The sequence below is a fragment of the Labrus mixtus genome, chromosome 22, assembly GCF_963584025.1.
Source record: "Labrus mixtus chromosome 22, fLabMix1.1, whole genome shotgun sequence".
Taxonomy (NCBI): domain Eukaryota; kingdom Metazoa; phylum Chordata; class Actinopteri; order Labriformes; family Labridae; genus Labrus; species Labrus mixtus.
The window spans coordinates 16,158,556-16,171,855 of record NC_083633.1 but is presented as its reverse complement, the minus strand read 5'-3'; the positions used below and the strand labels follow the sequence as shown (position 1 = coordinate 16,171,855).

Below are 13,300 nucleotides of genomic sequence, written 5' to 3'. Positions count from 1 at the left end.
TAAGAGCTATAAGAGAAACGTACTAACAGGATAAAGACGAATGATAAATATTACGACTGGAAAGATTTTGTTGCGTGTGATCTTCTGCTTTGACTGCTTTGTGACTCTTAAGACGAAAGGTTGAGTTGTTTTTACATAAAAGTCACAAGTTAGGTCCTACAGTTTAAACAGAAACAGATATGGGAACATGTCAGGGAGTGATTCTGTGCTGCTTGGGGTTTAAGTTCAAGTTGAATGGAAGCTGAATGGAAACTAAAATAAACACATACACAGTTTTATTCTATTCAGTCAGCTACCCTGAGGGTTTCACTGTCTGGAAAACCCCACATAATATTCCTAGAATATATTCCCCTGCTAGAGGAGAGAGCGTATGGAAACCATAACTCTCACAGCCCTTTAGCCCCTCAGAGGGGAGGGGAGGTATGGGCATGGGATGGGGGTGGGGGTGGTGGGCTTCAAGCAGGAAACAGCTGCTGGAGCTCAAGGGGTGTTTCGGCCTGTTTTGTAACCCTTGAAGAAGTTCACCCTGCACCACATGACAGAACTCCCGAGTCCCCCAGTCGGGTGTGACGGACCTTTTGTGACTTTTAAAAACAATGTCTGGGCTGCTGCCAGGAGTCAGTGTCACACTTCAAGGTGCAGGTGCAACCGACAGCTTCAGCCGCCCCTGCTCCGCTTCAAGTGTTACGGCAAAGGTTTTACCTCGTTGTCCTTGTGATCTCTCTCCACAGCCGTCAGCTGTAGCTTCAGACTGGACACCTCGGTCATCAGCTCCAGCTTCTGGGTCTCCAGCGCTGACCGGTTCAGAAGCTCCTGTGAGCGAAACACGTTCGGTGAAGCTTCTGCTAAATATTGAAATGGGCAGGGATAAGTGTTTTTTTTTTTTTTTATATCAGAGAAGAAGCGCAGGCCCTACCTGTTGAAGTAACTCCTCAGTAGCGTTTAGTTTCTGTCGATGATGCTCCAGGCAGTTGTCGAGGTCCCGTATCTTTTCACCTTGTACTTCCACCTGGTCTGTGAGAACACTTACCTGGACGAGGGGACACAATAATAGAACTTTATAGAAATGTTCATATAGGTCACCTCTATCTTCTAAAAAATACACTTTTCTGATTATAAACAAATATCAGAAATTCTTACTTTGCCTTAAAAAAGTCGAGCTGTATTTAAACCTAAAAGGTTCTGTTGATCGTCTGTTAAACACTGCAACTCCCCGAAGTTTTAGAAAACTATCCAGCCTTTTTGAAAAGATAAAACACTGTTCATCATCGTATCCTCAGTATGATCGAACGGCCGTGGGGCTGAGTGCCACACAAAAGGGCAAGGGTGCTGGAAAGTCCAGACAGACGGACCTCTACATTGTTGGCATCTTGGGACTTGTTGACATTAAGAGGCTTCAAAACGACCTTCAACCTTCAATTTAGTCAAACTACCGTTTCACCATCTTAACGTGGACTGCTGTCATATTTTGCAAAGTCATTAAAAAGAGATGTGTGCACAACATCTAAAACTGGTCAAGAGTGATGCAAGCTGCTCTCTAAGTTATTTTAAAGGCAATCACTGACCTTGAAAAAAAAAAAAAAAAGGAGAGAGATGGTCTGATTAGGAAAATCAACATTTTCTTTTTTTGAGACAATAGCCTCATTGGGAGGTGTAATTGTATATAAGCAGCCATGTCAATTACTACTTAACTTCCAATGTAAGAGCAATTGTTCCTCTGCTCTGTAGCAACAATGACCAGTGTCTCACTAACCTGAAGAATAAGACACTCTTTGTCACTCTCCAGCCGCGACAGACGCTCTTGGTAGACTGTTCCTGAGCCGTGACCATTTGTCTGAAAAGAGAAATAAACACAATGTGTTTTTTTAAGCAAATAGATGAATTTTCTGCATCAGATAATAAAGGTGAGAGATCATAGTAAAAAAAAAAAAAAAAAAAAGAGGGGGCAGGACCTCAGTGGTCATGCACAAAAGGAGGTCGGACTGAGGAGTCCAAATGAGTACACGTCGCCCTTCAGCCACACAGATTTTCTAATGAGTGCATGCCACTCGGTTAAAAAAAGGAGAAAATAGGCATGTGGAGTTTTCTGAGAACCATGTGAGGGTCGATCGTGTTCTCACATGCAAGTGATTTGATATTTGAAACAACTTCTCTCTCAAATAATCACACGTGGAGAGACGAGACCGTGAGGGAAGAAAAACAAGAGCCTCGGCGAGTATTGGAGGATGGAAACTATTTGCTCCTATAGAAACTCCATCACTCACCAAGCATGTCATAACAGGGCTTTTACAATAAACAGTCTCCGTTAAGGCGATGGGAGAAATCATCAAAGGAGAGTGTCTTAAAGGGGAAAGTGCAAAGACGCAGATTTTAATCATGCACATGCTGAAACTAAACTTTTGGTACAAATTTAATTTCTTCTTTAAGATCTGCACACGAGAATATGTTTGGGCAATAAAAGGTATGATGTCATTTCTCTCTCAGGTCAGTGACCAGAAACAGCTTTGCTTTATTTAAACGTTATGCATCTTGCACAGATGGGATGGCGGTCAGATATCAAAAGAGGAAAATGGAAATGCTTCCAAGAAGAATTAGAGATGGACTGAAATCAAATGACTCAAACAAACCTTGTGTAAACTGCTCTTGGTGCATTTAGTCCAGATGATGAAAAGATGAAAACGCAACAACCTCTCCATGAACTATAAATAGATAACTTCACTCCTAGAATGCGCGACAATGTCAAGTAGAATGTCAAGAAGAAGAAGTGTTTCACGGGTTTGCTTGGTTTAAAGGGCAGCTGGAGTTACACTAAAGTTAGACATTGTTTACTCTCTCTCTCTCTATTTAAGGCAACATAGAGAGATGACTAAGCACCCATGATGAGGACAAAAAAAAAATTCTTGCTGTAGGTCAACATTAATAACATGCTTACGTACTGTCATTGTGAAAACATCAGTTTAAAAAGTTGAAATGTCTCCAAAGCCTGCTTTGTGTCGAGCAATGCGGTGCTTTGTCACGTCTGAATTCAAGTTTTTCTTTTGTTGGACTGTGTAGAGCTGACAGCGGGAACTTGCTAGTATAAATGTTCTTGATGCGAGTACTTCAAAAGTAGATTTTTGCCAGTACTTGTATATAGTGAAAAAAAACAAGAAATGCTTACAACAGATTTGTGATCTTGTCACATATGACAAGATATTTCAAAAGGCAAAGGCCAAAGTGTAAAAGCTAACCACATACACTACTAAGAGGAATGTTGAGCCTTGGCTACATAATGATGAAAAGTAAAACACAAATGACAAAATAAGACCATACAAGAGCTTTAAAAGTGGTCTTTTTACCAATCGTCCGTGCAGCCACTCTGCCAGCCCCTCCGCTGTGGAGTCAGGGATCTGACATCGCAGGTTGTCCCTCTCCTCGTTGTCCATGAGCTCCAGGGCGCCCCTCAGGTCCTCCAGCAGGTGCAGCACCCGAAGGCCTCCCAGGAAAGGTGAAGTTGGCGACTGGCAGTCAAACAGGCCGTTGGAGTAGTCCATGGCCTTGGAGCCTGGGGACGTTGAGAAGAAGACGATCATTCACATGTGGGATGATGCAAAGAACCAAGAACCAAGAAAGTGAAGTTGTGAAATGTCATGCGCTCATTGGGGCTGGCAGAGTATTCACAACAAAAATGGAATGTGTTCAAAATGTAATCTAAATGACGAGGTTTGAAAAAGAAGGAAAGAGTCAGAGCAAGAGCTCCAGTTAGTGCTGAGCTGTGTGGGTGTGGTGGGGGCACAATGATTACAGACAGCTGTAAACTTCAGTTCCTTTGTAGCTGCATGCTTACTTCTTTACTGAACTTGCAGATTTTGTCTGTCGCCACATGCTGACAAACATCTTAATCTGGAGCAAGTTCTGGATGTATGAATGGTCCATAACTAGAACCACCTTTACCGTAGACTGTATAATACATGGACGCAGTCTCAGTAAGGTCACCCATTGGTTACTGGAAGGATAGTTTTGAAGCCCAATGGCGGTTGCCATCTTCAAAAGGCGGTCTCAACCTAACTTTTGGTCAACCTTAATAACAGGCGAAGAGCTGAGGGCGGGCCTTAGACCTCCTGGCAAACAGCTACAACGCCGCCGCTTGCAGTCAATATCGGTCACAGCCCTAACCAGGCTTAACTCTCAGCCTTTGTAAAATCAAAACGGATAAGTCATTTTAAAGTGAGTGAATTTTCGTGTGAGCTAATGATAGCATGTTTGGATATACAGTGTTGACCTTTACAGTTAGCGCCTGATTTCATAAAAGTATTATTTCATAGTCCAATTAGGATCTGAGAGACCGTTAGAGGGGACTTTACAGAGGGCTTATAGACGGCATAACTGGAGGCACTATTGAGTCAACACATATTATATTATTACTTGTCTTTATTAGAATTCTGGTCACAAGATACTGGACAAGCAGTGGTATACGGGTTCTATGAAACATCAAGTGACAAAGCATAATGGTAATTAAATCTATTCTTGTATCAGTGGAGACTATGTTTTCTTTTATTTCTAGGAGGTGAATGCAGCTCTTAAGCTCTGTACTGACTGAACTTGAGTGCAGGATGTTCCCTAATCACGTGCCTCAGCCTTCTCCACACCATCTGTCATCTGTCTTAAATGTCAGCCTTAATAAAGATGTCCGACAAAACAAAGAGGGAGCTAAATAAATAAACATCCAAACAATCATGGCTTCCCCACAGCAGCGAGGCAAAAAGTGGGGCTTGGTGACGGCTGTGGTTTCTGCGGAAACAAGGGTGGGGGGGGGGGGGGGGGGGGGGGGAACTGAGGGAAACCATGTGACCAGTCACCTCGCTCCCATTGGAAAGGTCAACGCTATAATTACACACATCAGCGGAAAAGTCGGGACTCTGAGAGCGAAGCCTGCTCTGCTCATCTGCAGCAGCACCAGCACAGAGTGTGGCCAAAAGTTCCCAGGCTGGAGTTTGTACTCCAAACTCACATGGCTTGAATAAGCATTAGTTTCCGTCACTGCGGGGACAATGGAAACTCTCTCTTATTTCTCATGGTGAAGGAACGTAGTGAAAGCAGAAAGGGTCCAGGGATCGTCTTTAGCTGCAAAGTTACAGCATGATTCTAAACTCGTATGCCAAATTCAGGAGGCTTGAATAAAACTGCAGGTAGAGGAGGAAGGAGAAGGACACATTGTACTCCCCTCCACTGGACGTAGTATTCCCAGCTTGCGCTTCAATGGTTTCCAGATGTGGCTCGAGCCCTCAGTATGCCATGCCCACTTTCAAATGTAAAAAAAAAAAAAAAAAAGTGCTACTGCCAGGTCTTAAAGTCAAAGTGTACAATGCGGTTACCTGCTATGATTCCATCCATTTGCTCCAAGGCTGCTGCCAACATCTCGCTGGCGTCAGACATCATCTTCAGCTCAATGAATCTGAAAGAGAAAAGAAGAAGAGAGTTAGCAAGAGAGAAGAAGAGAAAGATCCATAGAGGACTCGGCCAAAAATAAGTCATTAATGAAAAACAGAACCTGCTTTGAAATCGAACTGTACAGACAGGAGGTTTCCCCCAAATGTCCTGCACAAAGGAAGATGAAGAAGTCAAAAGGTTTTTGTATCGCCTCAGAAACAAATCTTTAAAACAACTTTAAAAAGTATGAAAAAGTCTTGTAGTTAATCTTCGATAATAGTCTTAGGTGTGAAATATAAAATGGTAAAAATTGCTTAAATGGTCCCTTCAGTGTAAGAAGAATCTGAAACGTGATTATCTACCATCTATCTACTAAAGGGTTTGTGACAGGATAAAAAAAAATCTCCATGACAGCCAATACATGTCCTCGTGATGAGATTACTTTGTAACCATTTAAATTAAATCACATCATAGACAACAACAACAACTCATTCAAATAAATGTCACTTCAGTCAGCCCACTCAATTTCAAATCTTGTGATATTCATTAACAAATATAGCAGCTGACTAGATTTCATGGCTATTTAGCAGAATATATTGACAGAATCCAGAAGTTTTTACGACGCAGATTTTCATTCAAATAGACTTGATCAATGCAAAGCAGAGGGGGAAAATGGGGGGGGGGGGGGGCATTTTACACTATGTAGGTGGAGAAATAAACAAACGGGTCATGCCACATATTAACCAGCATAATGGACAGAATAAATGACAGTTCTTACTTTTCTTATATTTTAAAGACCACATAATTAATTTCTTCATCTAGAAAATAGCCGGCAGGATCGACCACAGAACATGATGGGAGAGTAGAAGAACCTAATCCTGAGAATTTGTACTGATCAAAGTGTTTCATCTTGTTCAAGCATCAGCTTCTAACTACACACACACACACACACACAAACACACACACAAACACACACTCATACACACATACATACAAACACACAAACACACACACATACACACATACACACACACACACACTCATACATACATACATACACACAAACACACACACTCATACATACATACAAAGCCTGCCGCATGTTTGACATTTTTCCATCTGAAATAAACAACTGAGTAAATCAGTAATCCTGTTATGGAACAAGCTTTCATTCTGCCCTTACAAATGATCGCTGCATCAAATTAACCCTGCGGACTTTGCCACAAGAAAAAAATGATGAAATTATGGCTGTTTGAGAGACAAAAGACAAAGTGATCTCCTGGTCTTATTACCCAGAAAGCCTTACATCCGGCGCTCTGGGCAGCAGTCACGGGTGTTCATGGGGAGGCTACAATCTGGAATAATGGTACTATTCTCCCTGGGGTTTTCAGGCCTCGTAACATCGGCATGCTCGGCATCTCAAACTTCCATAACAAAGTTAGGAGACAGTATCCCCCATTACCTCTGAATTCAAACACGTATCACATGTCTCTTCTTTGCACTCACTAGACTGCCCATCACTACACACAGAATGTGGTCTGAGGGGGGTTTACATAGTGTGTAGTAGGTGGGTAAAGCAGCCAAAGCCTCAAACTAACAACATAAAAACAGTGGCTCTACTTGTTCACATGGCAGGGGGGGTGGGGGGGGGCGGGGGCTGCAGAGTTTACTTCATTTCCTCCTCCACTGGGGTCACAGTGTCACACCCAGCGTGGGCATTAAGAGCATAATTAAACCAATGGTCTCAATATGAGCTCAGGGGGTTGGGGTCTGCTGTGAACACAAGGAGCTTTAAGAGCATAGTTTCAACAACACAGTCCACAGAAACGGGTGCAAGTAAGTAAGCGTGCACACTGCTGTTTATTTGCACTAAGCTATAAACAAAACGTTACACATACAGTAAACCAACAAGAGAAAACAGGATTTTGGTCAATAAAATGTAAGACAACACTTTGCATTTTAAAGAATAACGTTCAACTTAGACTTTGCAGTTTCAAGGAGGCTACAGGAACATTACCTACGTCTTACTTACTACTTGTGTTTTCTATGCAGGTATTTCCACAGTTAGATGGAAAAACATCAGTCAGTCTCAGCAGGGTGGAAGCTCCATTTGCTCAGCTGCTTGTTTTACCACTTGGGGAGAAATTAGAAGCACCAAATGAGGTGCTTTTGTGTCGAGAATTAAAATATTTTCTCTCGCTGTGTGAATGCCGAAAACAACAAAATGGCACGACGGTTTATCTTGCACATTCCTCTGGTGAGGATACACGCATCCTCGAGTGTAGATAAAGGCAGCATGAAAACGAGTTAGAGTAAAAAAACAAAATCATATGAATCGGGTTATCGTGAGATTCATAAGGAATCAAATTCCGGAGAAAAGCGGATACAATCAGTCCACGTGGAATTGAGAATTAAATGCTGGGAATAAATCGCATCCGTGACGGCAGAAGATGGCACTCATCTTTCCGTGCAAACTCCTCCGTCCTTTCCTCGTTCACTTTAAAACACAACGCCAAGATGTTTTTCCACTAATTTTCACATTAGGGATGAGAAGATTCAAAGAGGAATTTTCTGACCACATCTTCATAGAAAAGCAGACAGATAAGGGTCCATCTCTGCAGCCACCTCATTAAGTGCTTGTCGTGATGATTGATAACACAACAGTGTAGGAGTGAGCACCACACACACACATTCCTGAGCAGGTTAGTTCTCCCTAAAACTAAACACTAACTGCCTGGTACCGACATCTCCTCCGACCTGTGTGACCTCCCCCCCCCCCATCCCCTCCACCATTCAGACAACACCCTGAGAGAAACCTAGACATCAGGCTGCTGATTGTTGTCACCACTCTGTGCCAAACAGCTCCATTACTGTTCAAAATCTAATCAAAACATTATACCGAGCCACACTGAAGGAAAATGACACACCCATTATTTACAGTTTAAGTAACATGGCCGCTGTTATTTTCACTCAATATCATATAAACTGTCCTGTTGGTGTAATAAAAAAAACTCTACAAACCATCAAATGTGTATCAAATCCATTCCAAGAAAAAGACCCAATTACTATGAACAGTGTTTATTCCTGTTTGAGTTAAGTTGGTCCATTCATTTCTACTAAGATTGTGTTGAAACTCCAGTCACAAGTATCCTTTCATATGGATGAAAATTGGATTGCCAGAGTAGAGATCTACACCGATGCATCTGTTCAACATCGATATTGACCCTGTTGACAGAAATCAGCACATCGGCAAATAATGTGGCATGAACCGATGTCAGTACCCGTATTTATTCGTTGTGCCAATCAGCTAAATTGTTATTTATAACATTGGTATCGGTACATCCCTACTACAGAGTAGACGACGCAGCAAAGGGAATTTTAAATGACGTACTAAGGATATGTTGACGCATAGAGCATCACACTGTAACAGACATTATACGAAGGCTGCACATTTCACTCAGGGCTCTTTCCATTCAGAAGTAAACATGTTGAATGAACAGATTATATATTATGAAAGCGCGTTTACTACATTACATTACTTCATTCAGTACAGTATAACTTCCCCTTAAATACCCTGAACTTATGTACGTGTGCCAGGGAGAAAATGAAAATATGTTAAAAGGACATTATTTAACTTGATTTGAGAAACGGACTAGTGACAACCTCTACAAATTGAATTCTATTTCCAAAATGCTTCTCATCTTTGTCTAGACTCAGTGCTTTCACACACTGAACAGAAATCATAATTCAGCCATTTAATTACGTGCCTGGACATCGAACCGGTCGCATGCATACAGTCTATGGTTGTGTGCACCGATAGCAAGGAATAAACGCCGCCGCCACCACCCCCTCCCATTCTCATATATATATATATATATATACATATATTCTATACATACATATATATACTGTACATATATTCTTGTTTTATTTAAACTTTTGGTTCTAATTGCACTGTATGTTGTTACTCTTGTCTTCTATACTATTTTTTATTTTTGCATTGTTAAGGAGAGCTTGGAATACAAAAATGTCATTGCCAGCTATGACTGCTTTGCCTGTTATGTTTTGTCTAATATTTGTCTGATAAAGATAACTTGAACTTGAACTTGAACTCGCTTGAGGGGAATTCTCCCGTCCATCAGCTCAGACTTTTTGTGGAAAAAAATAATAGGGGGCTAGCAGGAGAAAGTCCAAGTGAAATATTCAGCGTTCACACATGCAGCTCATCCTGAAAACTTCTGGAGTTTTTTCAGGAGTGTGTGAAAGCACTATTAGATACTTAATGCCCCAAACAGATCTTAATGTAGCCACACAGGTACCATAATATTCCAAAGTCTTTTTTTATGAAAGATCATAAACTTGCAAAGATTGTTTTAACATAAACCAGATGGAGAAAGAGAGACGGAGAGATATAGAGGGGGAGTGACAATGCATTTGCAAAGAAAATAGTCTGGAATTACTTGACCCTATGCTGAGTGGTGGGCTTTTAAAACAAACACACACACACACACATACACACACACAACAGAACATCTCTGCTGGTGCCTCAAACACTCGTACTCCAATAGCCCACTTCCAGCTGTGGTACAGATGTGCATTTCAGAATTGAACTGCCTCATATCAGATGAAGTTTGAGTTTTCTGCAGCACAAAAACACAAGTAAAAGATGTTTTTTTTAAGACCTTAGAACTCAACGTAGCATGATTAAAAGCTATATTTTTTTTCCCCCCCTCAAGACAGATATTGAACTTGTTATCAAGACAAATATGACAAAGTCAGATTTGATCGCTGAAGCTGCCAGTACACTAATGTTTAATCTAAAAAGTTATCTACCTGGTTGCAGAGATATCAACTCATCCCCAGTTGAATTTACAGCCAATAACAATGATACTGGATATCACCATGACTTGAAACTTTCTTATACCCTTCTACACTGTGGTCTTTATTGCATGAGATATTTTGATCTCAATCACAATTTCTAAATATTAAAAAAAACTGTCAGGTCAATAAAAAAAAAAGTTGTGCAAGTCAATGCATCAGCGGTTGCCCTACTGTTAAACAATACTGGTGATAAAGATATGATCATTTTGATTGCAGTATTTACAGAAATGATGGTACTTCAATAAACTTCAGAAAAAAGTGCTTCACGAAGGTTTGCAACTTACATTTGTTTTTTTTTTGTTTTTTTATTTGACTTTTGATCGACTGTTTTGTTTTAGAAATAGTGGGAAAATGCCCTAAATCCCCAGGCCCAACAACGTGTCTTCATATTTTGTTTTGTTCGTTTAACAATCCAAAACCCAGAGGTACTGTGTTTACTACCATAATAGAAAATAGAAAATGAAAATGTTCGAAAACCTGCAAATTGCTACTGCCAAAAACTGTCAATTCATTTTGCCCCAGTTCAGCCATTATAGTTACAGTAGTATTTGAAACAGGCAACGTGGACTCTAAGCATGACATGGCCCTGTGGAAGTTAATCCCATGTGAAATCCAACCACCAGTGAAACACCCTGGCTTTTGTTTACACTTCCCCCTTAGAGATGGTCCAGTGGACTGTGAGTGTGTGCTGCTGTGAGGGCAGACTGTTTGACAGAAACGACAGCCCGGACTTTAAACTAGCACTTCATTTATACACACACATCTCTTTGTCTCTCAGAGACTCTCACATGATAGCTCCGTCACACTGAACTCACTTTATTGCAGTTTTTTCCATGTGGCTCCAAAACTACATCACAGGCTGAAATCACATTGGAGGAGGCGGTGAAGGGGGGGGGGGGGGGGGGTGGTGGGTGATGAGGATTGTGGAAAGGGGCAGGAGGAACTGAGTAAGAGATCACAGCAAGCCAAGAAAAACTGACTTTCGTTGCTTTTGTTATCAAGGTTTTAGCACAGAAGAAGAAGCCCTCTCCAAGTACTTCTTTTCAGGGCGTTTCACAGTCGCTTGCTTAAATCTAGACTACAAAGATAAGACAATTCTAAAGAGTCAAATATGTTTTACAGCAGTGCCAGTAATGAATGAAGCCATAAAAAAGGCCTCCCTCCACTCAGGAAGACCTTCAGTCAGTCCTGTCAGGAAGCATTTCCTGGCACATTTCTGGAGACATGTCTTCCTCTTACTCAGAAATTGCCAACGGTGAATCCAAACAACAAAAGCTAAAGCAGAAAAAAAAACCCACAAGCCACTTGCACAGCTCATATTCTAAACTGGGTCTTTAATTATATTCCCGTTTGTCAAATGTTTCAGATTTGAATTTAATTTCTGAAGCGTGCATGTACAGTAAACATCCAGATATATCATGTGACCTTAAAAGCGCCACCTCCCACCACAAGAGTACTGTACCAAGAATGCAAGGAATGCAAAATGTGAAGACGGAAAGGTGGCTGAGATGGGAAGGCGCCTGTTGATTGTCATGACACGTGGCTTCAATATTTTTTTTGTTTTAAGTGGGGTCTGTGGCGTGTTGACATAACAGCAAGCGATACAAACTAGGACCAAAAATGGACTTTGGATCCTCTTACCTGACTCAGCAGCAAACAAATGCCTGCTGCCTGATTTAACAGGATGATTGGTGCAAGGAGATTTATTCATTTAAGTGCTTAACAGCCACTCAATAAAAGGTGAAAATGTGCTTTAATATGATAGCCTTTACTGTTGCATCAAATATGGCTGCATGTGCAAGCAAGGGTGCAAACTGCATGGATCTGCAGAGCACCCAACCGTTCGCAGAAAGAGTGCAGCCGTACACAAATATGGTTATAGTCGGAGGAGGGAATAAAATCCTTTGTTATGATTTGTCTCCCCGGAAGGCGAGAAGACATCATCATCTGCACGCAGAGCTTTAGGCCGCCAGCAGGTCAAAGCTGAGCCCTCAGGATACAGGTTTTTCCTGAATAACTGTTCACTGCAGAGGTTTACCCAAACAAAGCCAGCACATGTCTATAGACTGATAATGAAAGGAGCTGACTGAGGACCAGGAGCAGCTTTTTCTTTTTTAAAACTGCTGCTTTTGAGTTGGCAGCTCCTGCTTTGTTGGGAATTGGGAGTCAAACCGAGTCTGACTGGAGAGGTTCACCGCAATGATTCATGATTTGGCTTTAAATGGACATGTGATGCATAAATTAAGTCTGGTTAAATTTCAAGCAAAGCCGGCATAATTGATTTAACTGAAAGTCAACATGATGCTCTGCAAAGTATTATCTGCGAGGCACATTACTTTATTTCACTTTACCTCTTGTTTATGTAAATTAGGTGACGAGCAAGTTTCATGTGAGAAATATTGATTTACTATGAAGTCTAAGAATTAATAATACAATTGTTTGCATTTGCTCAGACGTATTATGGTTCTGCAATATAAAAAAAACACACAATCATAGTAAACAAATATGCATGGGAAATATCCTCTGAAACCAAAGCATGGAAATATAGGCTAATATTAATGAGGCTATGTAAATACAAAATAAACAACTTAACACTCATCTCTTCTAAGTGATAAAGGATAACTTAACGTTACTTTAAAAATATTCAAACTAATTTGCTCATGAAAATTAGACTCATAATTTAACAAACCAGGTGAAAGGTGACGTCAGCTACCGCAACAAGTTTCAATTAAGCGAACCTCGTCAAATTAAAGGAGCAAGATATATCACATATAAGTTATGAGTCTGACAAAGCCTGGTCGAAGAAACCGATAAAAAAGAAAGTCTGCTTCAATAAGTTGGTTTAAACTTCGGTTAACTTACATTGTTTCGAGGAGTAAACTTTAAAAATCGGGGTCCTGCAGACTTCAGCGGCTTTTTACTCCAAAACGCTTTCAGGACTTTCTCACAGGAGCTTCATGGTTTCATGGTCACCTTTCCCATTGAGTTTCTCTGAGAACTGAAGTTTTCC

At 41.0% G+C, this 13,300-nt stretch overlaps 1 protein-coding gene across 2 annotated transcripts in view; it reads right to left on the bottom strand.

Moving 5' to 3' along the window:
• The window catches only part of LOC132956197 (liprin-beta-1-like), a 24,148-nt gene extending 10,848 nt beyond the window's left edge, over positions 1–13,300 (bottom strand). For both annotated transcript variants that reach the window (XM_061029486.1, XM_061029487.1), the window contains exons 1-6: positions 13,153–13,300; positions 5,355–5,434; positions 3,339–3,544; positions 1,754–1,834; positions 917–1,030; positions 703–813 (exon numbers count right to left, since the gene is read on the bottom strand). In XM_061029486.1, the coding sequence (XP_060885469.1) occupies positions 703–813; positions 917–1,030; positions 1,754–1,834; positions 3,339–3,544; positions 5,355–5,418 (576 nt within the window). In that variant the 5' untranslated portion in view covers positions 5,419–5,434; positions 13,153–13,300. The remainder of the gene's footprint in view (positions 1–702; positions 814–916; positions 1,031–1,753; positions 1,835–3,338; positions 3,545–5,354; positions 5,435–13,152) is intronic.